The sequence below is a fragment of the Scleropages formosus genome, chromosome 4, assembly GCF_900964775.1.
Source record: "Scleropages formosus chromosome 4, fSclFor1.1, whole genome shotgun sequence".
Lineage (NCBI taxonomy): Eukaryota > Metazoa > Chordata > Actinopteri > Osteoglossiformes > Osteoglossidae > Scleropages > Scleropages formosus.
In genome coordinates, this window is record NC_041809.1 from 26,947,898 (window position 1) to 26,974,258 (window position 26,361).

A 26,361-nucleotide genomic window follows, 5' to 3' on the forward strand; every position below is an offset into this window, starting at 1 on the left:
AAACAGAAACCAGTGATTTAGACGAAGTGTTTCAGAAGCCTGCGGCGATTACGCTGAGCCAGTTAGCGCTGTGCGACTAGTAAGGCTGTAATGTCCATGCCGAGCCAGCAGGGGGCGACGGCTCAGAACTCAGAGAGCTTTTCTCACCTTTCTCCGTCTTCCGGTGGTGACGTAGCAGCTCGGGCCATTTAATCATCTGGAGTTGAGGCGGCCGCGATGGACGGGTCGGGCAGTTCCTTGCACTTATTGCCGAACACATTCCTGGTTCTGTGGTTGTGTACGTTGTCTGCGACCACCGAGATCAGCTTTGTGACTTGCGGCTCGGTAATTAAACTGTTAAATGTGAAACATAATGTCAGACTGCACTCTCACGATGTGCGGTACGGTTCAGGTGAGTGGAGACAGGCAGTTTTCCAACTTGCTCGTCATCATTTCCCCCCATGGTTATACAAAGTTTGTTGTGCTTAAACAGAGTTATTGTTACTTTTTTGAGCACTTAGATGATTTTTTTTGCTACTTATAATTATTTTTACAGCTGGAGTAATTTCACTGGAGCATAGGGGTAAAGTACCTTGGTTGCTGATGGTATTTCGGTTAGAGGTGGGACTTGAACCTGCAACCTTTGTGTTCAAAGGCAGCAGCTCTAACTACTACACTACCAGCTCTGCCTGGGATGAGTGGGATATTCATGTGGGTTTTGTCCAAGGCTGTTGCCACAACACAGTGGGACTAGAACCACCACACTACTGCCATACCTATACTGTTACTCTACAGCAGTACATTGAAATGTTTCTTGTCAGGCCTCCCTTGCTGATGTACTTCTCTTGTTTCATGCCTACATTTTATTCATTTAGCTGATTCTTTTTTTCCAAAGCAGCTTACAGTGTTAAGGTACTTAGAATTATTCACCCATTTTTATACAGCTGGACAATTTTACTGGAGTAAATTATGGTGAGTACTATGGCTCGAGGTGGGAATTGGACCTGCGACCTTTCGATCCAAAGACAGCAGCTCAGAGTACTATGTTATCAGCGGTCCCCACACACGGTTTATTATGCTCCAGCTGTCACAGCTTTAGATGTGGTCACTGCACACTCATATCCTACATATTTTCATGTGGGAAACTGCTATGGCTCCTATGTCTTCAAATGTTATCACATGTGAATGCCCTGCTGTTTGTGTTTTTTTTTTTTTTTAACTTGTCCGACAGCATTTTTAAGTGTAAGGGATGTACATATAACTTGTTATAATATATTTCAACTTGTTCCATCTTCAGCAACTCAGTAAAGTTTAAGTATTAATAAATTCAATATTTAAGCAGTTTACATTTACATTTATTCACTTAGCAGATGCTCTTCTCCAAAGCGACTTACAATGGATTCTATGTAGTGTTACCAGCCCACACCTTATTCGCCACGGTGACTTACACTGCTAGATACACTACTTACACTGGGTCACTCATCCATACATCGGTGGAACACACTCTCTCTGTGACACTCACACTATGGGGGAAGCTGATCAGCAGTTCAGATCAGCAGTCAACTGATTCCTATATGTGACTGTTTTTACATTAATATGAAAAGATTTCTAGACCTTGTCAGCTTTGCTGAATGGCTGTTTCATGGTGGCAACTGAATATTTCTGTGGTGTTTGTGTTCTTAGGCAGCGGACAGCAGTCTGTAACAGGAGTGACTACGGTGGAGGACAGCAACAGTTACTGGAGTGTGCGAGGCACAAGCAGTCTTACTTGCCAGCGTGGAACTCCGGTGCGATGTGGACAGACCATCCGTCTCACACATGTCAACACCGGCCGGAATCTGCACAGCCACTACTTTGCATCACCTCTCTCTGCGAATCAGGTTTTTTTTTTTTTTTTATTTTTTTTTTTTAATATAATCCAGCATGTTTTGCAGATGTTCTGCAGCTCATCTGATATGTCTCATTGACCTTCAGCATAATGGGTTTTTTTTTTTTTTCTTTTTTTTCCTGTCGTGTCTTTGAAGGAAGTGAGTGCATTTGGGGAGAACGGTGAGGGAGACTCCTTGGACGAGTGGATGGTGCTGTGCGGAGGCACAGTGTGGCAGCGTGACGAATCTGTACGTTTCCGTCACGCTGCCACAGAGGCCCTGCTGTCTGTCACAGGTGAGCAGTATGGCAGACCCATCCATGGACAGCGAGAAGTGCATGCCATGGCAGTAGCCAGTCAGCACAGCTACTGGAGGACCATGGAGGGAATCTTCATGAAGCCCAGTGAGATGGCAGGAGCCAGAGACAACAGAGGGCCCAGCCATACAGAGTTTTAGCTCCAAGAGCTCTCTACCCCTTTTCTCAGGGTGGATGGAAGGAGACAGGTTCAGTGGTTGAAATGTCACATGTTTGGGGATTATCTGAAGAGTGCATTTGTGAAAACAAGCTAAATTCAGCCCTGGCAGTGCTTAACCTGCTGGTTTACACTGTGCCAGTTGCCTGTTTTGAGTTCTTTAAAAACAGAGAGGGCTCATCTTACCCACTGCTGCATAGGGTTTAGTATTTGTATTACTCTGCTGCAGTTGATTTAGATGAATCGCCAATTCTAGTGCTGTGAGAAAGTGCTGGACACGGTGGCCACCATGAATTTTTGGCTAGCTTTATCATATACCACAGATTTTGAGTTTTGGACTCACTCAGTGTCTGCAGACCTAGAGAAACAGTTGGTTCTGGTTGGGCAGCCCATTTCCACATTTTTATTCAGATGTCTGTTTCGGAGAAAGCTATACTACCATGCGTCTCACTCCTTTCCCGCTTCTATTCCTTTGCCGGGAATATAAAATGACTACACAAAAGCGAAAGCTGTGAAAGTGCTGCAATGCATGAGCTTTATTGAGCAGATGAACAAGTGCATTCTTCACTTTGAGCAGGTGCTTCTCTTGAACAGTTTATTTTTTATAATGACCCTTTTTATACATACAAATTTGTATACAGCCTACTTTCTAAAATGCATGAGCTCAAATTAGAATCCATGTCAGCACTTAGTAATTATACTTTAAACAGGTTTTCCACTTTGAGTTTACCAAATTTAAACTTATGTGGGTTTTAGTATAAGAAAATATCTTCATATAGTTTTTCATGAAGTGCTGCTTAAAGAAACCTAAAGCTGTCTTTCCCTAAACATTCAAGGGGTTAATTTAGTTATCATCTTGACTTTCCCCATTCATGAGTCCAGAATACAGAACAGTGCTGTAAACAACAGCAAGGTGTGTGTATATATGCTCAGCTGGGAGGAGGAGTGGTGACATTGTGCATTTGGTAACTACATTCATTGTGACACTATCATATGAGCCTTAGGATTAGTTCCAGAATAGATGTGTGCTGAGCCTGCCTGTATTTTGATTCAGAAAATTGTTGTATTGTAATATTCAGAGTTAAGACGGTACTTCTACTGTCTCTATCAGTATTCTGGACATTGTAATCAACAGATCTGTTTTATGAGGTGAGTCCGTGTTTTAAGAGTTCATTTAAGAGCACTACTATTGTTTGAATACCAACAATGTATGTACCTATTTTCCTTAAAACAAACAGGATTTTAGTCATTTAGATTTTTTGTGAAATTTACCTGAATTCAGGCAGTTTAAGTATACAGACACGCTGGCTGACTTGTCCCAAGCGGGGTTGCAGTGAGCCGGAGCCTAACCTGGTAAAACAGCGCATAGGGCTGGAGGGGACACACCCAGGATGGGACACCAGTCCATCACAAGGCACCCCAAGCAGGACTCGAACCCCAGACCCGCCAGAGAGCGGGACCCGGCCAAGCCCGCTGAGCCTCTGCGGCCTTAAGTGTAATTCAATCCTATGTTTTTCCATGATCGATTGGTTGACTAGACTTCATGAGTGTGGCAAGGACATCACCTACAGGCAGTCTGTGTAAAACAATGTGTAAGATACCTCAAATAAATGATTTTTACTTATTGAAGGTTGAAAATGAATTTTTAAATCACTGGCAAGTGTTGAGTGGAAAAATGTTTTGATAAGTGAACAGATGGAAGAGAAGGGGCTAGTACAATGAGTGGTAACATTGTACTTGATTTAGATAAAAGGAATTTACAATAAAATGTTCTGGGAGTGTCACCTCAAGCACTTTCCAGGCACTATGAGATGGGAGTCAGCAGAGCCTTCTGACCCAGGCTTCATTTTGCAGGGGGGCCTCACCTCAGCCAAGGGCTCTTTGTAGTATTATAATACAAACTTGCTGGAGTGCCTAAAACTAAAGTTACACTGTCATGCCTTCTACAAATAATTTTTTACATGCCATTCTTCACATTAAAATATTTTTACTCCTCAAACAATGATTCCTCCTCACCAGGTAAAGTGGTCTGGGCTTCATCTAATCCCTCAAAGGGCCTGATGTTCCTGTAAAAATATTGTTCCTCATGGTTTCATAAAATCTAACAAAAAGCAGTTTGGCTCTATCTTGTGGCAATACAAGCAAGTGCAGTTTGTTACTAAAACGCTGCTCACTTTACATGGAGGTTCTAAGCCATAATTTCCACCAAAAGCACAAAAATAATTAAAAGAACAAAATCAGCAAAGTACAAAATTTTATTGCATAAATGTTCTCCATTTATGTTTTTACAGATTTTATTTACAACTACATCTTCCAGGCCTTTATGGCAAAAGTAATTCTACATAATACATTAATATAATCTGCATGCATTTTACATATATTTATGTGTATGTTTTCTATATGTTTATTCGAGAGGGCGAGAAAAGGCTATAAACATTTTTATGCAAGTTTGTAATTGAAATCATTTGCTCTTATTTTCCTCGACATTAACGCAGTAACAAACCTCTGGTAAGACTCGCACCTCATAGACCATCTTCGTTAATAAAATAACATCGGTGCAAGACTACAAAAGCCTCTCGGCTCCAAGAAGACACGAATGCGATGGATTTATTTCGTAATGCGTCCCTTCCACTTCCTTTGGTAATTGAGTGGTGAGTAACAACTTTCAGCTTCCTCCTCACCTTGAAATATCCCACATTAAAAACTTGTAGCATTCCCTTCAGTTTAGTAAAGGGAGGTTCAATCTTGTTTTTGACATTTAGAAAATAACACTTCAAAATGAAAAGGCAGTGCTGTTTAAGGGAAGAAAACTGTTTTAACTATTAAATGTATGATAGTACACTGGTTAAATGTTATCCAAAAGTACTTTTTGGAGTGAATTGCACAGACACAGTATAGACAGTATATACTCTGTACATTGCATCTCCCAGCCAAACTCCATAACTTACAGAAATCAAAGTGTGCATTCCTAGTATAAAGTCACGGACCATTCGCTAGATTGGCGATGAAAGTGTTTATTACAGGCAATATGCTGGACTAACACTCTTCCTCCTGTTCTCATGAATTGTGTGCAGGGCTATCTGACAGACACATGAAGTGAATGAGAGGAACCTTGGCCCTTATTCGGTTACACCGCACTTGATCCGCACTTTTGGACAAACGCCATCAGTCTGGTTAGAAGCAGATCAAATCTGGCGATTGCTTCTGACTTGAGAGGAAAACGCTAATTTAGAACAACCGTTTAAATGAACCGTGTCATAAATTACAAAGTGTCTGTGATTTTTTTTTTTTTTTTTTTTTTAAAGCTTCATTAATAAAAAAATTATCACTTTGAAAAATGTATTATTCAAATTAAGGCATTAAAAACCACAGAAATAACCTAAAATATTACCTGTATTTGTAGCTTAAAAAAATTACTGCAATTTTGGAACAGCCACAAAATAAATCGTTTTTGTCCTTTCAACGTTTGGCAGCACTTTCACTTGGCGGGTTAAATAGAAACAAAAAATATATACATTTATACATTTATACCTGCACATTTAACGTGTTTCCAAATCACAGTTTCAGTCAGAAGAATACATACAACATACAGGATGTTTCACAAAAACATTGTCATACACAGTAGAACCCCTAGTGTTACAGACCTGAGATTTTTTTTTTCTTTTTTTTACTTGACCAGTACAAAGAACATTTAATGTGGCAGTGGAGGTGTCAGATTACTGAGGTTACCCATGAGCTAGTATTCTGCTGTGACGATGAAACATGACTCACCTGTCGCAAGATGCTGGAGTCTGAAAAGCAGTCACATAATTGCGAAAGGCGCTAATATCCGGTGACTCACGCAAGCTGGATTTATTCACAAAAGAGCAAAACCTGCTGCTTTGGAAAAGAAACTATCAGGTCTACATCTTAATTATTACTGCTGTCAATTACAAAAAAAAATTTATTTAAAGACCAATGAATGTTTTTTTAAATGGTGGGAACCCGTTCAGCCTGCTTTGGTAGATTATTATATTTCGGCGTATTCATTTATCTCATGTTTTTCTCCAAAGTGACTTACAGCGTTGAGCTACTTGCAGTGATTTTTCTATTGTTTCCATTTATAGAGCCGAGTAATTTTTACTAGAGCAATTTAGGGTCGGTGTCTTGCTCAAGGGCACTGCAGCAGTCGTTGGAATTCAAACCCGCGACCTTTGCATCCAAAGGTAACGGCTTATTTTTTACTTTACGTCTTTATTTGGTTGATGGCTTTGAAAAGGGGAACCTTAAAATCACAAGGCGACCGCACCATCGTCTGCATCCTTTTGTGAATTGAGTTTATACGTAGTAAATATTTATAATCATAATCAAAGCTGTTCTAGACTTTAAATGACCATGGTCTTGGCTGAAGACACAGCCCAATCACAGGATGTTCTCAGGGGTCCTACTGTACACACTGACACACACTCACACTAATGCACACCCACATACGGAGTTGTATACATTATATATAATTACTGTACAAACGGTGCTGTGTAGGCTGGGATTCCCTGCAGAAATCTATGGCTTGACTTTTAGGTTATGAGTGGGTGCAGAGTCCTTGAAGCCTTTCTTTCTTTCTTTCTTTCTTTTTTTTTTTTTTTTTTGTTTGCGAATGCTTTTTGGTTCGGGGCCAGAACCTACTACATACCTGAACTTGAACGCGTGAGAGAGAGTTTCCCTTGGATCATGCTTGCTGGATACACACATCCCCCCCCCAGGGAGGCATGTTCACACAAAGTTCACATGGATGATGCCCTCTCAAATCCCTACATGGTTCCTGCTAGTGCGTGTGTGTGTGTGTGTGTGTGTGTGCTTTACCTTACCGTGTGTTCTCCCATTCCACAAGATATCTGCCTTATTAATATGCAGACGTCTTGTCAGCGTATACGTACACACACATTTACGCATGCATACCTAAAGTGAAATTATACTATAAAATGAGATAAGCATATAGTGCAGTGCGTGTGATCCAAAGACCCTCAAAATAAAGTAATTCGTAACGCTCAGAACCGAGCGTCTCCACGAGACGGTTTATACCGAAGAGCCGGACATGGATCCACTCTTTTGAAGAGCGTGTCTTGACGGGATGCGGAGCACAGGGCTTCCCTTATGGTTCTAGAGATACATGAATACTTATTAACCCATTTATTTTTTAAAAAAACAAAACAAACCAAAAGAAAAAAAACTGTTTGAGAGAATTTGTCTGCCTCTGACTTCCTGCTCACTGTCCTGATGGTTCGAAAGGGGAACAGAATATATTCACCCGCGCTGCTTTTTGAATGACAAATGCCAGAGGAGACCTTCGACTTCGTGTCCCAAGTTTGTCTCACTAACAGACACACACACACACACACACATATATCCACTCTAACTGGATCATAAAGGCTCAATCACGCAAAGATCCGTGTTCTTTTTTTTTCCCAAGACTCTCTGTGTGCGTCCTCCCTCTGTTTGATTAAGGAATCAAAACGGGGCTGGGAGTTTAGACTGCGGTATCTGAGAAGTCGCGATCATACTCGGAAAAGCCAGTCCACTGGGCGTCTAAACAAATCACAGACACAGAATCAAGGAAATGACATATGGGTGAGACAAGCCTCCCTCACTAGGCCCCATAAATGAAATGTTGCAAAGTACTGTTTGGGACAGAGAAGAACAAATGTTTTTTTTTTGTAATGGCTTGTGGAAAAAGACAACTTGAAACACAGCAGCACATGCTCATCATCCATGCTACGATTTGTGTCTGGCAAATGGATCTCTGGCACCTCCTCACAAGACCAGGAAAACCGAAATCCTGAATGTTATTGCGTTGTGAAATTAGCTCCGGTAAGAGCAAAAGTCAGCCCTTGCGATTCTCCCACCCACCAGGCAGATGTGGAGGTGTCCCCAGGATGGAACATCAGCCTGCACCCCAGAAGCCCCACCTGTCCACCCCGGATCTTCTTAGTTTTCCTCTTTCATAGAGGAAATGTTAAGTTTTTTTGGTCTATTTGTAGAGTTCCTCGAGAGACAGGAGTGACCTTCCTGTCACACCAGGTCTGCCTCTTTCCTTACTCACCGCATCGCTGCTACTCCATCCCATTACGTAGCATCTGATTGGCCGCAATGAGCATGACGCTAATGATGAAAGCCATGGCGAAGGCACAGATGAGGCTCTTGCGCACACAAGTCTGCCGATTCTTCTTCTTGGGGTGAACTGCAGCATGGGGGGGGGGAAGGAGTGGGGGGGGGGAGTCATGCTGTCAGGAACAGAGGAAGCGCTGCAGGTTGGCCTGACCTTTCCATGACCTTTACGCTGTCCTTCATCCAGAGAGCCGGGGAGAAGCAAAGGGCATTTTTCTGCGGAGAACAACCCCGCAGCAACCCAGACCTTTTCACAACACCTCCTGCAGAGATGACCAACTGACACAGCTTCGGTGCTGAAGGAAAAGTGCACTTTGTAAAGGCTGAAGAGCGATTTCAGGAAATACATATTTTTGATCAATGACTGGTCTCACCATCTCTTGCACACAAACACATCAATAAATCCCAGGGTGCACTTCCGATATCAACCGGTGCTGACGGGCAGAGCGAAACCCGCACGATGTGCAAAACTAGGTGGAGAGCTGAACCCTTGACCGCAAGGCTCTTGGCTTGAAACCCCCATTTGGTTTAAATCCTCAATTAGTATCTGTGCAGATGGTTCTTTACTAGGACTGGTATAGGAAACTGTATAAATATAAATCCTTCATTATCAATAACTGCTTTCCTGCTGCAGGGTCTTGGTGGTCTGGAGCCTATACTAGAAGCATAGCACATGAGGCAGGGTACACAGTGGATGGGGCTCCAATCCATATCAGGGGAGTCACACACACACACACACACACACACACACACACACACACATCGTCTGAAACTGCTTGTCCCATAGGGGGTCGCGGCGAACCAGAGCCTAACCTGGCAACACAGGGCGCAAGACTAGAGGGGGAGGGGACACACCCAGGACGGGACGGCAGTCCGTCGCAAGGCATCCCAAGCGGGACTCGAACCCCAGACCCACCGGAGAGCAGGACCCGGTCAAACCCACTGCACCCCCCATTCACTCACACACCAAAGGCAATTTAGTGACCAGTTCACCTGAAACATATCTCTGGACTGCGGGGGTGAAACTGGAGCACCTGGAGGAAACCCACACGAACAAAGGATGAACGTGCAAACTCCACACAAACCGAGTCCGATCCAAACTCATGTCCAAATCCGCAGCCTAGGAGACGTGACGCTCCTGTGCTACGTGCCTTGCCACCCCACCACCCAGCTGTACACACACACACATTTTCAGAACCGCTTGTCCCATACAGGGTCACGGAGCCTACCCGGCAACACAGGGCGCAAGGCTAGAGGGGGAGGGGACACACCCAGGATGGGACGCCAGTCCATCGCAAGGCACCCCAAGCAGGACTCGAACCCCAGACCCACCGGAGAGCAGGACCGTGGTCCAACCCACTGCGCCACCGCACCCCCATCTCACCCAGCTGTATAAACAGACAAATGTATCAGATCCGAGCTACATATATACACACGTTTTTTTTCTGTATTCTGACGAGGAATAAACTAGTTAAAAGGAGGAGCTGCTGACATCCGCACTCACCTCCTTCGAAATCAGCCTGGCAGCCCCCTGTATTTTCGTTCAGGCTCTCCTCCTCCGTGATGATGATGTTCTCGATGTCCTTCATTGTTAGGTGATCTCGGAAGGCATGGAAGAGGACATGCTTGAGCTCCTCCAGCGTGAGTCTCTGCATGTCGAACTGGGGGGAGACGGGACGCGTTAGCGCTCGCGTCCCCCACACAGAAGCATCAGCGCCGCCATCCTCCACACAGCTCCCGCAGGGCCGAATTTTATCAAAGGCTCATCCATTCTGAGCCGAAAACAAGGACAACGCACCTGATCGGTGCTGCTCTCTTTCCTTCGGGAAACTGTTTTAGAAGAATAAGTTCAGTTTTAGGTCTTGAAAACCAGTCGTGCAGCGGACTTACGCCTTGGTGTAGGATCAGTAAATTAACAAGGTATCCAGCCTTTCGTAATTCTACGAACGTTTATCAAAACGCTAATTATGTTTAGATTTGACCATTTGATCCAACTCTACTAGTAACCGTTAGGCATTAATCCTTCTCCTTCAGACCAATTCGTTCAGTTTGCTATTCGTAAACTCATAATGTTGAGTCACTTCCTCGCACCTGATGTCACGACTCAAAGGTCAACTAAATGAATCGTTGCAAAGCGTTTCGTTCCATTTGTGCCAGTGCATAAAATATAAAAACCAGCTAATGTCGCTGAATTTTACGAGCCAAATCTCCTTCTTTTACCTACAAGTGGGCATGAACGCCAGTCACCTACGGCAATGATTCTAGCCAGCAGAGAAAAAGCAACATTGAGTAAAGCAACACAATGAACTTTCATCGGGGGGAGTAAAAAGAGAGCAACCCAACTCTTCGCGAAATGACGAAAACTCAAATGTCTGCGCAAACATACCGTAACTTCTCACACTTCCAGCGCTGCAATTTCCCAGTGCAGGCCAATGGCCATTATCCTGAATGTATCACCACTTTGCAGCTACTAATTGTGATTCAAAGCACCCTGAAGAGCAGTGCTGTAAAAAAAAAAATCGTATTTTTTGTCCCAGGTGAGACTCAACGATAACAACTCCTAAACATGGACAGAACAAATGTGCAGTAACATAATGTGCATGAAACTTCAAAAGCAATATTTGAGATTGACATCCCCTGTAAGCTAAAAATGGTCTATCTGGGAGGTACTCTTGGTCTTAAGGGATCATGAAAACAAAATGCTAATTAACACATTACTTGTCTTGTAAGAAAGTCTTGAGAAGAAAGAGGCTCAAATCAACTGGCCCAACGTGGCATAGATTTTTGTTATGGGAGACTGATCTTTTTGCTAAAAATTCCTGAAATTTGGAGGAATTTAAATAGACATTGTGAAAATGCATTGTTGACTTTAGATCCCTTAGACCAGACTTACTACAGATTTACTACAAAAATACAGAAAAAATTCAGAATGTAAACAATGCAATTTAAACAATGCAACTCCTCCTTTCTATTTAAATAGTCTAATAGTTTTGGAAAAATAAATGGGTTGTAGACTGCTCAGCTCTTTACTTATTTTTTTCAATACATTTTGTATTTGATACAAAAAGTTTACAATAATCCTATTCATAATCTTATTATAATGGTACGGTATTTAATTTCCACATTCTCCCCCTTCTGATTTTCTTTTTCTAAATTTTTTTTTCATTCTTTTATGAAGTAGAAACCAGATTATTGCCAAAAATTAATACCTACCTACGGAAAGATTTATTTTAAAAAATATAAACTGAATTTCAGAAGAAGGAAAACGAAAATGTGACAAACTGTGACCGCACCGCAGAGCGAAGAACCATCAGAACAGCCATCAAGTCAACATACAACACACATCATCGGAAACCATTCTCTTGTCCTTATACCAGGGCAGTGAAGATGCCATAAACAAGTGCACTCATCCCTCACCTAATGGGGTGAATTCATATTGTGAAACCGCACTGTCAAATTAACATCATTTCTAACCGAAAAAATGACTGGTTCCTGGATGAAATGTCACCTGAAATTAATTACATTTACTCACTTAGCAGACGCTTTTCTCCAAAGCAACTTCCAATGAACTCTATGTAGTGTTATCAGCCTACACCTTATTCACCAAGGTGACTTACACTGCTAGATATACTATTTACCATGGGTCACTTACCTCCATACATCATAATGTCAGACTGCACTCTCACAATCTCTGATACAGTTCAGGTGAATGGAGACATTTCCCATGGTTATACTTTTTTGTGCTTAAACAGCATTATTGTTACTTTTTGGAGCATTTACATGGTTTCTGCTATTTCTAATTTTTAGAGTGGGTTAATTTTACTGGAGCCATTTTAGGGTAAAATCACCTTCCTCCTGGGTATTTCAGCCAGAGGTGGGACTTGAACCTGCAGCACTAACCACTACACTACCAGCTGCACCTATAATAGATAGTTGTAATTAAATAAGTAATTAAAAACCAAAATAATAGATATTTTGAGCAAAACCGATAAAACCAACATATTCTACGACATTTGTAACAAAAATGATGTTGATTCTATAGATTGTCCTTTAGCGTTACACTTCCATTCAGTCTTTCATTCTAGTTTGTCCAGTTCAGCGTTACAAACGGTCTGGAGTCTGTCTACCTCGCAAGCAAAGGGCATGAGACACAATTCACGGTACACTGGATGGAAGTATTTTCATTATTTGGCTCACAGATATTTATATAAAGTTACATAATGCATAAATATATGATATGAAGTGATATGATATTAAGTTCCCAAAAACATTGTCTATGTCATCCTGCAAAATGCTTGGATCCTCTGCGGTTAGAGGGAGCTACAGTATGTTTTATGCTAGATGATCTTCATCTAATTAACATGGTAAAAAATTAAGGCTTTATTAACACTAATAATAAATCCGCTGTGTCAATATGACCGGATGTTCTCACATGCTGCCTTGCTCTCACCCTCATCAGTGAAGCATAATTGAGTTTATAAATATAGTTAAAAGAATTTATTTTTATATTATTTCTATGGTTTTCTTCAATGTTCCCATGAGAATTTACTAGTTAACGTGTTTACTTTGTTGCAGTTGTGCTGAATGACTCTGTTGAACCCATGATCTGTGAGGAGAGTTGTGTTGTTTACAATCACTTATACGAGGTCAAGTTCAACGTGTCTCTTTGTACGATCAGTTGTGTCGTTCTCCAGCTCGCATGAAGCACATTTCTGGAAGCAGAAGGACCACACAGTGCGAAAAAATGTCGCTCTACTCAATTTCTATACCTGTTTTCCCCCATAACATTATTTCCCTAAGCTGTTACAACAATATTTACAGTACGGAAGAGATGAGCGTACCAGATCACATCAGACTCGACCACATGCTGAAAATATATAAGGTGTTCTCCGTGTTGAAACCCTCCTCTAAGCTTATGGCAAAAAGAAACAATCTTCAGTTATTTTGTTCTTAAGGACCAGGTTCAACATTAATTGTCTAACTGCTTCATGGGCAGCATGGTGGCACAGTGAGTAGTGCTGCTGTCTGACAGCACCTGGGTTGTGCAAGAGGATGTGGGTTTGATCCCTGCTTGGTCTGTGTGGAGTTTGCATGTTCTCCCCATGTCTGCATAGGTTCCCTCTGGGTGCTCTGGTTTCCTCCCACACTCCAAAAATATGCTATTCAGGTTCCCCCCATAGTGTGTGAGTGACACAAAGAGAGTGTGTTCCACTGATGTATGGATGAGTGACCCATTGTAAGTAGTGTATCTAGCAGTGTAAGTCTTTGGGTGCTCTGGTTTCCTCCCACACTCCAAAGACATTCTGATCAGCTTCCCCCATAGTGTGAGTGACACAGAGAGAGTGTGTTCCACTGATGTATGGATGAGTGACCCAGTGTAAGTAGTGTATCTAGCAGTGTAAGTAACCTTGGTCAATAAGGTGTGTGGGCTGGTAACACTACATGGTATCTGTTGTAAGTTGCTTTGGTCAAAAGCATCTGCTAAGTGAATAAATGTCATTAACATAACAGCTTCCACCTATGTCATTATTTGTACATTTTCTAGGTGCTTTTATGCAGCGTAAACGACAAGCATTACACATCATACCCTGAGTGCACTGAAAAAAGTGCATTACTCTTACAGTTAGTCTGAGTACAGCGTGGATTCCGCAACGTGATACACCAGAGAAGTGCTGGAAGAGGGTCCGTTTATGGATTTCTGGCTGCAAGGCCTCGCAAAGACCACCGACCACTCTAAGTGACCTCAGTGCTTGTGGAGCAGGTGCGCTCGAGTGCGCTCGGGGTAATTTGCTACCGTGGCAACCGGAGTGAGTGACAGCAAAGCCGGGGGCTGGCAGCAGGCAGGAACACGGGACGGCGCAGGAGGCGCACACGCAAGGAACACGTGCTGCCCGCTCCGCGCCACTCCAGGCGAGCTGGAGAGGGGCTGCGTGGCAAAATGCTGAGAGCAGCCTGAGAAAATTGCAAGACTTAGTAGCCACTCAGAAGCCAGGTGACTCACGAGGAGAAGGAGCGAGAGCAGAGAAGGGAAAGCGGGATTGCAGCGATGGGAGCGTTGATTGAGTCATCATCCAGAGCTGTTAGTCTAGCTGACACTTGGGGAAACAGACCAAGCAGGAGACCAAGGAGAAGAACAGGGGATTCTCTCCGTGCCCAGTAGCAAAGCACAGACAAACTCACGTTCTTTCTTCTTTACATTGTCGGCCTAAATCCAGTGACGTAAACATCCGATCAAAGCCACCACACGAGACCAAAATTTCCCCTTCATATTTGCAAGGGAAGCAAGAGTAGCATCGTGTCATTGTGATCATCTGAACATTTCACATCTCCAGTCATCGTATGACATGTTACTCTGTTAGGTTTCTCAAGAAAACAACCCAGCTCATGGGAGCTACTTTGAAGTTGTACACTTCCAACCATCATACTGAACAGAACTTTGAGAGTCCTGCCAGATGGAGGATGTTGTCAGATTTACTAATTATATGTCTAAGGGTTCCCAAGCGTGCAGGGCAGCATGGCGCCAAAGCGCATCACCGACCCGTACAAGATCATTGTTAACTGTTCATTTCCTGGCTCAGCTCAGCGCTCCCATTTAGGTCTTGCATAATGTCTCGAGGCTTCGCTCCCTGCTGATCTCTTCCATGTTAACTCAAGTGTCCCTTGATAGGTTTCATACTAACCTATGGTCTCTGACTCTGCCCAACTACTTGTCCAGGCCATGGTGACTTCCCATCTGGACTACTACAACTCTGTCCTGTGTGGCCTTCCTGCTACTGCCATTAAACCTCTGCAGCTGATACGGAACGCGGCTGCACGAGTTGTTTGATTTGCCAAAACGTTCCTACGTATCTCCTCTACTCATTTCTCTGCACTGGCTTCCTATAGCTGCCCGGATCAAATTCAAGACCCAGGTTATTGCCTACAAATGCATCAATAGAACTGCTCACAGTTATTTACAGGACTTGATCAAGTGCTACACCCCAACCAGACCCCTTCGCTTGTCCACTTCTGCTCTCTTGGTGGTCCTGCGCATGAAAGGTAAAGCACGGAGGTTCTCGGTTCTGGCTCCGTTGTGGTGGAACGACCTTCCCCTCTCACTCAGAACTGCTGAGTCTCTGTCTATATTCAAGAAGGGTCTGAAAACTCACCTTTTCCGGACCCATTTCGCTCAAGATCTCTCCAGCTTATGTACGGTGTAAATGTTCATGCACCGTAACTTCACGAGCATCCCCTGATACAACCTTTATTCAGCCACTAGTCCAGCATTGTACTTGCTTATTTGTGTATTTTACAATATCCAGAAGAAAAAAAAAATTGGTAGGAGGGTATCAGGATTTGTCTATCCTGTTTTATGCAACGATGAACCTCGGTGCAGCAAGTGGTAGGTAACAAGCTAGGTTTACTTGAGTCACATGTCTGCAGCTTTGTCTCCTTCTCTTAATGTAATGCATAAATTGTACTTTTGTTGAGATTTACGTCGCTTTGGACAAAAGCGTCTGTTAAACGAATAAATGTAAATGTAACATATGTGATGGTGTGAAAGTTTGGCTGGGCCAGCGACAGGGCACCCATTCAGACAGCTACTCTTGACATCACGGAATGTGGAAAGACTGGCATCGTAATCGGGCACACAGCTGAGGATGGGTCGGGCAGCAGGAAGGAGGGAAATCAAAGTCTCGGTCTCGGTCTCTTAGCTGGCTGCCCCCACAGCTACACGATCCGCAACAACCAACCGCCAGACGCCTACCTTTAAAGACGACTGTCGTCATCGGCCTTTGCTTCACGGGCATGGCGAGTTACCCAGGGATCTGACCTTTCATTAAACATCTGTAATTGTTCTTTTCCCGTACAATTTTTATTTTTGCGTATTCGGAATGTGTCCACTCAACACATTCTAATTCAAAGCAGCTTTCAAGTTCAGGCAGCAACTGTACTATATCTTGCTTAAGTGCAATACTTTTGATCGCAAGTCCAGTACCAAAAATACTATTCCACCTGCTATTGCTAACCAACCCCGGGCTGAGAAACATCTGAAACAATTGTGCAGTTCAGCTTGCGCTTCCATTAGTCACATCCTTCAAAGACAGAATGCAATTAGCTGAAGAATTAAAGGGCGACATATATAGCTCCAAGAACTGCATGCTGTTTCTCTACCTGCGTGGGACCGACAAATCTCCACCTGGTACCTCTCTGACTTTTCACGGCACATGCCCATGAAACCATGACAACAGCTGCCAATTTCTTTTTGCTGTTTGGGAAAGGGGTTGTTTTGCTAACCCTCCGCACTGATGTAAAAGCTGAGGTTGCAGCGTTACCCGGCAAAAAAGTAAAAGGCTCAACATTTATCAAACACAAAAAGCCGACAGAATGCACCCTCATGGTGAAAGTATGTACAAGCACGGCCGATAACAGTTATAAAAAAAAAAAAAAAAAAAAAAAAAAGCATTTTAATAATCACATACACAGACAAAGCTTTTCTTCATCATCATTAGCATCATATGGGGAAAAAAAACCCCTCTTTTTTTTATATTCCAGCTAATAACTACCAATGAGAGGCTCATTATTTCAACAGATATCATTCTATGTACTGAATGTAACGCGGCTTGACATCAGTCATAGTCGACCATTTCAGTTCATAACTCTCTTCAGTAGTCTGGGGGATTTAAAACTCCTAGCACTATAATCACCATCGTGGATGAAATATTATACGGGATCATTTTTCCATGAAGCCAGTATTACTTCATTGTTGGTTCACTGGGTCCATGGCTGGTAGCAAGACTCTTCACCTTGGCAGGACAATGTAGGTAACATCCTCAAGTAATGCATCGATCTGTGCTTTCCTTAAACAAAAAAAAAAAACGATTTAAAAATTGCTTCTCCTTTGTTAATCATTTGAATGTCTTCATGAGAAGGCAGAAGAAAACGATTGCAAGCGGGAGACAAAGAGATTGATGATTTTTAAAAAAATTGATCGGTGGAGCTTCCAAGAAAGCAAATTGCAATGAGGCAATGTCACACTAACTGATAGTACAAAATGTAATTGAACACAGATTTATTGTAATTATATTTAACAGTAATTTATCAAGACTATTTCCACTACTTGTTCTGTACCTAAGTTTTACCGAAGTATTAAACCATTAAAGCTGACATTATCCCAAAGTACTGCCCAAGACAACTTCCTTCATAATCCACAAATCCCCTTGTGTTGAGCAAACTCGATTAACACCAACACATTGCTGTTATTAACACCGCCACAGCGTTAACGAATATCACAATATATTGCAGGGAGGTTACGCCATATAGCTGCACCTTTCAAGGTTTCCTTCCACTTGTAGCGGGAGAGACGTCTTTCGAGTTTGGACTGGATGTGGCTGCACTTCACTGGATGCTGCGAGATATTCTCTGGGTTTGAAATGCAGCTTTCCTCCCTGCTTTAAGCCACTTTGGAAAATCTCTCTCCTTTTGCTTAAACGGGACAGGAGGGAGCCTGGCAGTAATAACCAAGGGAAACTGGCTTAGCTGAGTGCATCTCCACTTCATGCAACTCCAGTGAAAAACATCGCATATGAAAAGAGGCAAAATATACCTGAGAAAGAAAGGTATTGTTAACTGGCAAGAGGTCTAGAATTCACAGAAACTCAGCAGTCAGAACTCATACACGACCCACATACCACTACCCTCAGTGGACACGGGCATCATTAACACATCACACTGAGAATACCCCCATCACGGGTTAATAGGATACAGTTAGAGTTAGAGCTGGTGTCAACACTAAAGGGGTAAAAATCAGCTTCTACATATAGTCTCATGTCCTACAGTGCCCACTCAAGAATAACTTGCACGTTAATTACTTTGTATTAATCCTGAGCAACCGAGGCCTTTTCCCCTTTTTCAGCTCAAACTAATAGGGTTCACAGGGTTGGACTTCTCCGACATTCATTGTTGGTCTATTAATTGAATCAGTTATCTTGAAGGGCGTGAGGGGTGAACCGCGTTTGAGAACTGCGCTCCTAACAAGAAGCGGCCAAGGACACGTTGCGGTGTGCCGAGACGAGGTACAGATGTGTCTTTAGACTAGTAATGTGGGTACCGAGTCATAAATCAAACTGAGTCCATTTCAGAAGGGGTAAAACACTGAAATAGGCCTAGGGAGAGTTGCCAGCCAAATAAGTAAGATCATTGACTCCAAGCTGGTAATTGGCAATCACAGCAAACATACTGGGCAAGCATTAAAAAAATTAAAAGCAGTGATCTGTATGTCTGTGTATATCCATACTGGCTGAAATCCAGCTGCAAGTGTGGCACGTAGAAATTGTATTTATTGATGTTTGCATTAAATGAGACTGCAGTTTGTTTAATTTGTTTTGCAAATTGCCACATTATATGAAAGTGATTCAGGACAAAATCCCATTTAATGCACTAAAATGAAAAATGAAGATGTGAAAATATGCAGTTTCACAGACACCGATTCAGTAATTTTTACTAGACATTCATGGCATCTAAATAACCAAATGACACGATTCACAATCATTTACTATAAGTCATGTCCACTCCAGAGCATCTAAAAAATTCCAGGCTCCGATTACTTTCCTCATTGTTTAAAGGCATGTCTAATTATGCTACTAATGAACCACTTCAGTATTCAAACTAAAGTGACAATTGTGGATGGTACTTGCAGCTCAGTAATAGTTTATATAGTTTAGAAGCTGAAACCTGTTAGTAATTAGTGCTGACTCATATACCTCGCTTTAGGAATATCACATCATCGCCTTAGTCTCGTACTGCATATCATTATCATAACTCTAACTCACCCCAATGCTGACACCAAACTATACAATGAGCATTTCTTAATCAATAAATTGTACTGCAGTCTCGTATTTCAGTACCAATGAGCATGTTAGCAAAATCATTATGGTATATCAAAAAGTCTAGACTACTGCAGATATCAACTTTAAGCACAAATTCCTCTTCCAAAATTACCTGTAAATAAAATTAGATCAGTTGACTAAACTCAGATCATGAAAGCCACAAGTCAAATTGTTTTGCTGTGTGCTAGAATCTGAATAGTTTTCAGCAGAAACATAAATACTATACACTTTTCCCCCAGTAACAGCTAGGCGTGCCAGCGTTATAATGTCCACTTGAAGTCTGATGGTCAGATACATCCTGCATTATATTCGTAGGATCCATCCTTACCTCACAACTGACTCTGCCCAACTACTTGTCCAGGCCGTGGTGACTTCCCATCTGGACTACTACAACTCTGTCCTGTGTGGCCTTCCTGCTACTGCCATTAAACCTCTGCAGCTGATACGGAACGCGGCTGCACGAGTTGTTTGATTTGCCGAAGCGTTCCCACGTATCTCCTCTACTCATTTCTCTGCACTGGCTTCCTATAGATCCGGGTCAAATTCAAGACCCAGATTCTTGTCTACAAATGCATCAATAGAACTGCTCACAGCTATTTACAGGTCTTTATCAATTGCTACACCCCAGCTAGACCCCTTCGCTCGTCTGCTTCTGCTGGCTTGGTGGTCCCGCGCACGAAAGGTAAAGCGCGGAGGTTCTCGGTTCTGGCTCCGTTGTGGTGGAACGACCTTCCCCTCTCACTCAGAACTGCTGAGTCTCTGTCTATATTCAAGAAGGGTCTGAAAACTCACCTTTTCCGGACCCATTTCGCTCAAGATCTCTCCAGCTCATGTACGGTGTAAATGTTCATGCACCGTAACTTCATGAGCATCACCAGATAAATCATTTATTCAGCCTCTACTCCGACATTGTATTCGCTTGCTTGTGTATCTTATAATGTTGTAAAAAAAAAAAAAAATTGGTAGAAGGGTATCAGGATTTGTCTGTCCTGTGTTTTATGCACCTACTTGAACGATGAACCTCGGTGCAGCAAGTGGTAGGTAACACACTGGGTTTACTTGAGTCACATGTCTGCAGCTATGTCTCTTTCTCTTAACGTAATGCATAAATTGTACTTTTGCTGAGATGTATGTCGCTTTGGACAAAAGCATCTGCTAAATGAATAAATGTAAATGTGATCAGTTGAAAATACACGGTTTCCTCAACTGCCGAACACAACTTGACTTGTTCACACATTCAAAGTCACTCGTACAACTAACTCAGACAGTAAAAACTTCATACAGATATCCCTTAGTTTATTCACAGATTAGGTTTTGTAAAAACCTAAGATAAAGCTATAATATATAACACCTTGACTTTTTATTGTAATGTTTTTATTATTAAAGTATTGTGTGATTTTTTTTTAATTAACTCTTAGCTACATTAAAATTAATACTAATTTAAAATGACTGAAGATAAAAATACATTCTCTGCAGAAACTCTGCACTGTAGTTTCGATTCTTGATCCATCACATAAACATGCGCAGCGTTCGGCATCTTTTGATATTGATCACAGACTCTCAAAGACCAGACACAAACTACAGGGAGGGTGATGAATTAAGGCACTCCCTTAGTCATACCGGTTTGGTGTGTTTTACTGCGAACTAACCAACTGGCACAGCAACACAAGTCACTGCCACTCCACGAGAGGCAGAAATTTCAGAAAACAGCTAAGTGAAGCAGGAGAAAAAAAAAAAAAAAATCAGGAAAATGTTTTAAGTCTTTCAGAATTCATAAGTGGAACATTCATGACATGAAGAGCCGGTGTATATTGCCCCCAGTTACCCCACCTGCCAGAAGATGCTGTCTATAGTGTTGCCCAGGAAGCCGTCACGTGAACCCGAGGACAGCAGCTTGGGCCCCAGGATTGTGACAAACTCGTCAAAGTCCACCTGACCATCCCCTGAGAGGAAGAAATCACAGACACCCTGCTCTCAATGTGTGCGCTGAACATCACATTCTGTGCATTTCGTCGACATTTCTCGTAATCACGGTAAATCAGTTGGATGTTATTAGATTAAGTGAATACAAAGGAACGTATCAGCAGTGCATGAACATGAGGAGAATCCTAATATTAATTACATAATTGCATCAGTACATCATTATAGAGCTACAGTGCCTCATTTGCATTAAAGGTATACACACCGAAAATATGAAGCACATATATATATACACACACACACACACACACACACACACACACACACACACACACACCATATGAACAGACACAGGCACACATACATTGAGAGGATAAAAGACATGCATTATCTTGCTTTTTCCTGAGTGACAGTTAATAGTATGATATCTGGGTTTTACAATGGACAACTGGCTTTTTAAGCTAAATTAGATTTGACAAAGGTACTACGACAATTCTCTTGTTTGGATAGGAAGCAGGGCGTACGAATGAGTAGGGCAATTTCACGACTGCTGCAAGCGTCACGTCTTCCTCAGTCACTGTGAGAACCGTGACAGCGTGCTGACATGTATAGCCATGCAGGATGCATAGAAACCTCAGCGAAATGTTCTTTTTTGCCGATACCGGACAACTTTATTACAGCCACTAGATTTTGGAGAAAATAAACGACGGCGCCGACGAATATAAATTTCAAGTTTCTTACGTGCAAATGTATTTCAGTTCGTTCTCTGTTCCTCAGTGATATCCTGCGTCATCTCTATTACCTGCTCTTCTTTGAAATTTTAGCACCCAAACTTAAACTGAAATCTGACTATTACCATGACATATTTTCTATTATTACAGCTAAACAGCTGCTAAAACTACTTCTGTCCATAATATTTAATCCCCACGCGGGACACAGACATCTTTCCTTCTCCACCAAAGCGACTTCTGTACTTCCACAAGTCTAACAGCTATATTATAATTATTATTACCACTTTTTCAGCTGATGCCATTGTCCAAGGTGACTTACCATTTTTTTTTACCCATTTACATAGTAAAATATTCTTACTAGAGCAAATCAAAGTAAGCACCTTGCTCATAGGGTGCTTCAGCAGAAGGATGATTCATAAAAGGGATCTTTGAATTCTCAGAAAATATCCCTAACAATTATACCACCTCAACTTCAGGTAACTATTCCATTTTGTCATGATGGAGACAAAATGCAATACTCATCCCAAACAAGACAGTTCTATTACGTTGCCACATGACACACACATACACAGTTTGAACTGCTTGTCCCATACAGGGTTGCAGGGAGCCAGAGCCTAACCCGGCAACACAGGGCGTAAGGCCGGAGGGGGAGGGGACACACCCAGGACGGAACACTAGTCCGTCGCAAGGCACCCCAAGCGGGACTCGAACCCCAGACCCACCGGAAAGCAGGACCCGGTCCAACCCACTGCAGCACCGTGCCCTCCCTCTGCCACATGACATTAAACATTATATATACTGTCCATAGAAAACATTTAATAACCTGCTACTTCATGAGTAAAAAATAATGGTTTTACAAAAACTATAATAATTAGCTGTGATACACCTTTTTTTTTACAATTAGACTTATTAAGTAGTAGAAGATGTATTTTGTGTTCATATGTGAGTGACTGTTACACACACTCACCATCCATGTCCAGTCTTTGCATGATGATGGCCAGTTCTACTTCGCTAGGCATATATCCCAGGGACCGCATGGCCATGCCCAGCTCCTGCTTGGAGATGAATCCATTGCCATCACGATCCAACACCCGAAATGCTTCCCGGATTTCTGCAAGGACGAAACGCATGCATGTAGAAAACTCAGTACTCTAAATGCTCTAAATACAGACCATTCTCTACCATTTCAAACATTGAATGTCCACCAAATTCCTAATCCAGGACTCCTAGTAAAACATCTAATGTATGTTCTATGTCTACTGTACAAATTTTTTTGATAATCCTAACCACTATGCTACTGGTTGCCCCTTCCTTATCAACAGACCCAACAGAGAATATGTTGTAGCGCACATGTCACACTGATCAGACTAGGTGTAGACCTCACAGAATGAGATTTACGTCCTGTTTGGTAGCCAATTCTGCATCAATGGGCAAACCACACTACGGACTTCAGCAGTTTCTACGTCTGGGATTGGTCACCTTACTTTGAGGTACTGTAGTACAACAGAACACTAAATCACAAGCTCAGTCTCTTGTAAAACTTTGTTATAAAACTTCATTATTACCTGTGGTCCATAGAGAACTGATAAATTTTCTTCTGGTTTCACAACATATGTGGTGATATCTCTGCCTTTATATTCCAACAAATATCTGACTATATAAAGAGATTAATAAAATAATAAAACATTACATACACTGAACTGACTATGCAATTTATAATTACTGGGGACCAAGTAATTGGAGAATAAAGAATATTTTAATAATTTATAGAATCAACCAGTTTTATAACTACTCAGTTTTTTGCTTTGATTCATTCTCCAAACTGTATAAAAAAGTAATTGAGGAAATTATACCCTCTTTACTTATTTCAGACACACTCTCTCTTGTTTTCAGCTCTTGTGTCGCATTTCTGTAATAGACACAAATGAAAAAATCCCATACTGCACATGCTTAATATATTTAAAGCCAAGATTAATCCTTTAACCAGAAGACCAAGACTTTCTCTGCCAGCGGGTGTGAACTTGTGAAGTATAACAATGTTAAAATTCACTGCCACTTCCCAAGACTCTACAGTTGATTAGTTGACAACCTGTCAATCATCTGCCAACAGGCATGGAAAAGCAAATTAAGTGGGGGGACATCATCTTTCTGGAGAATTTAGTTCTTCAAGTAAAGCTCAGAAAAGTTTCTGAGCTTAGTGTGCTATAATTAAGGCTTATTTCAACATTAAATTAGTAACGCAAAAAAGTGATAGCACTGGAATACAAAAATGAAAAAACATAATGATGAATATCATTTTCATGTTTGTATAGTTTATTGATTGCATTTTACTGTGGGTGGCATGGTGGCGCAGCGGGTTTGGCCGGGTTCTGCTCTCTGGAGGGTCTGAGGTTCGAGTCCTGTTTGGGGAGCCTTGCAATGGACTGGCATCCCGCCCTGGGTGTGTCCCCTCCCCCTTCAGCCTTACGCCGTGTTGCCGGGTTAGGCTCCGGTTCGCTGCAACGCCACTCAGGACAAGCGGTTTCAGACAGTGTGTGTGTGTGTGTGTGTGTGTGTGTGTGTGTGTGTGTGTGTGTGTATTTTACTCCTATTTAACATGGTAACACCATTTTATAAGAGCCATTGTATTACTCAGTGGAAAAGGCTGTTACTGGCACCGAGGTTCCAACGTGTGCTTAAGAGAGGACACGGAAGTCAGTAATGTTGACATTTATTCATATAGCTGATGCTTTTTTCCAAAGCAACTTACAATGTTAATCTACAGTAACTACAATTGTTAACCCATTTATACACATGGGTAATTATACTGGAGCAATTCACGGTAAGTACCTTGCTCAAGGGTACTACAGCCGGAGGTGGGATTCGGACCTGCGACCTTTTGGCGCAAAGGCAGCAGTTGCAACCACTGTGCTACCAGCTGTCCCCCCCCGTAGGTTGATATGTTCCACGTGAAAAATAAGGAGCATGTCGACTACTCACCACCCAGTTCCTCAGCAGAAATATTGGCCAGCTGGTCACTGTCACTGCCATCAGACAGGGAACTACTCAGGTAGTGGCTCTTGTAGAGCAGTCCTGCCGTCACGTGGTGGAACGGCATTGTGCCCCTGTAAGTGAGGGGACAGGGTCACTGAATCCATCTGACACGCTGTCCGAAGAATGACAGCTAGGCACGCGACTTGCCCGTTCAACTCCCACGACAGCAGCTGACTGACAGCAATCGACTGACCGAGGACGCCGTTCGCTCGCGTGTACTGGCCCAAAAACTTAGAACGCACTCTGTCAAAGGCTGTCCGTTCTCAAGGGGGTTTCTGTAGCATCTTAATGCCACTTAACACACCACTGCAGGACTCCCTTCGCTTACCGCTACAAGGGGTTTTGAGACCATCTATCTTTCAGAGCAACAGAACATTCTGGAAAAACGGACTGAGGGATACCTCTGCCATTTGCGGATTGTTAGATCAATAAATGCACATCACAAGAAACAATTAGAATTCCACTTTCATATTTATTCTGTGTATGTCACTATGCACTGAATTTCTAAAAGGCCAATGTCCTTGACGCCACCTTCTTTCTGATACAAACTACTCCGAATCAAACTGTAAAAACCCCATTAAATGCCGTAAAAATTAAAAAAAATTCACATGATGTCACGTATTTAGTGCCTTGACTAAATTAAAACAGAACGGTAATAAAAAAGCAGAGTCTATCCAGCAAAAAAATGAGGTTTCAGGTTTGGAGGGAGAAGAAAATGTATTCCTAAAACCAGAACAGCCTTACTCGATGATAAGATGTTAAATGGCGAGGTTCAGTGTTTATGTGAAAAACTTCTGGAGAAATGCACTTATTCTTGGGAATATTTACAAATAAACAGTCATTTTAACTAAATTTATTTAGAGGCTGAACATTGTAATCTAAGAACGGTGATGATTTTGAGAAGGAAAGCATCTCTGCCGCTTCACGGGCCTTCCACTTCTTCCACCCCAAGAACGTTTTATAAGGACCACATCTCAGTCTGATCATATCCACCCTCCACCTGTGAGGGACCAGTCCCTCCAAGTTCATTCAATTACGGTACATCTAGGATGGGGAAGAGAGAGGAAAATGGTGGCTTTGTTGAGTAACAGCATGGATTAAAGGCTGCCAAGTTTGCAATAAAAATGTCCAATTGCAAGAAGTATTTTCTATCCCCACTCCGCTTATGTTCTCTGGCATGCAGCCCGACAATGAATGATAAAAGCCGTGTCACTTCAATTTATACCTCGGTGGACAGAGTGTTTTATTTACCCCCTTTTAGCCTGCATGGGGGACGTCAATACCCAAATCAGAAATCCAGTGTGAAATCTATCATGGGATTGTTTTTTTCAGCTTTGCACAGGAAGCT

General features: G+C 42.3%; 2 protein-coding genes across 2 annotated transcripts; one reads left to right on the top strand and one right to left on the bottom strand.

Annotated features, from left to right (window-relative positions):
• The first annotated feature begins 183 nt into the window (after positions 1 to 183).
• Positions 184 to 2,809, top strand: sdf2 (stromal cell-derived factor 2). Its single transcript, XM_018730564.1, has 3 exons — positions 184 to 391; positions 1,663 to 1,859; positions 2,004 to 2,809. Exons 1-3 carry the CDS (start codon positions 217 to 219, stop codon positions 2,301 to 2,303), a joined length of 672 nt encoding a protein of 223 aa, XP_018586080.1. The 5' UTR covers positions 184 to 216; the 3' UTR covers positions 2,304 to 2,809.
• Positions 2,810 to 7,150: 4,341 nt separating this feature from the next.
• On the bottom strand, positions 7,151 to 25,077 carry caln2 (calneuron 2). Its single transcript, XM_018730588.2, has 5 exons — positions 24,960 to 25,077; positions 22,948 to 23,091; positions 21,160 to 21,272; positions 9,966 to 10,122; positions 7,151 to 8,534 (listed from the first exon to the last, which is right to left on the bottom strand). The coding sequence occupies exons 1-5, from the start codon at positions 25,075 to 25,077 to the stop codon at positions 8,407 to 8,409; spliced, it is 660 nt and encodes a 219-aa protein (XP_018586104.1). The 3' UTR covers positions 7,151 to 8,406.
• Positions 25,078 to 26,361: the final 1,284 nt, after the last annotated feature.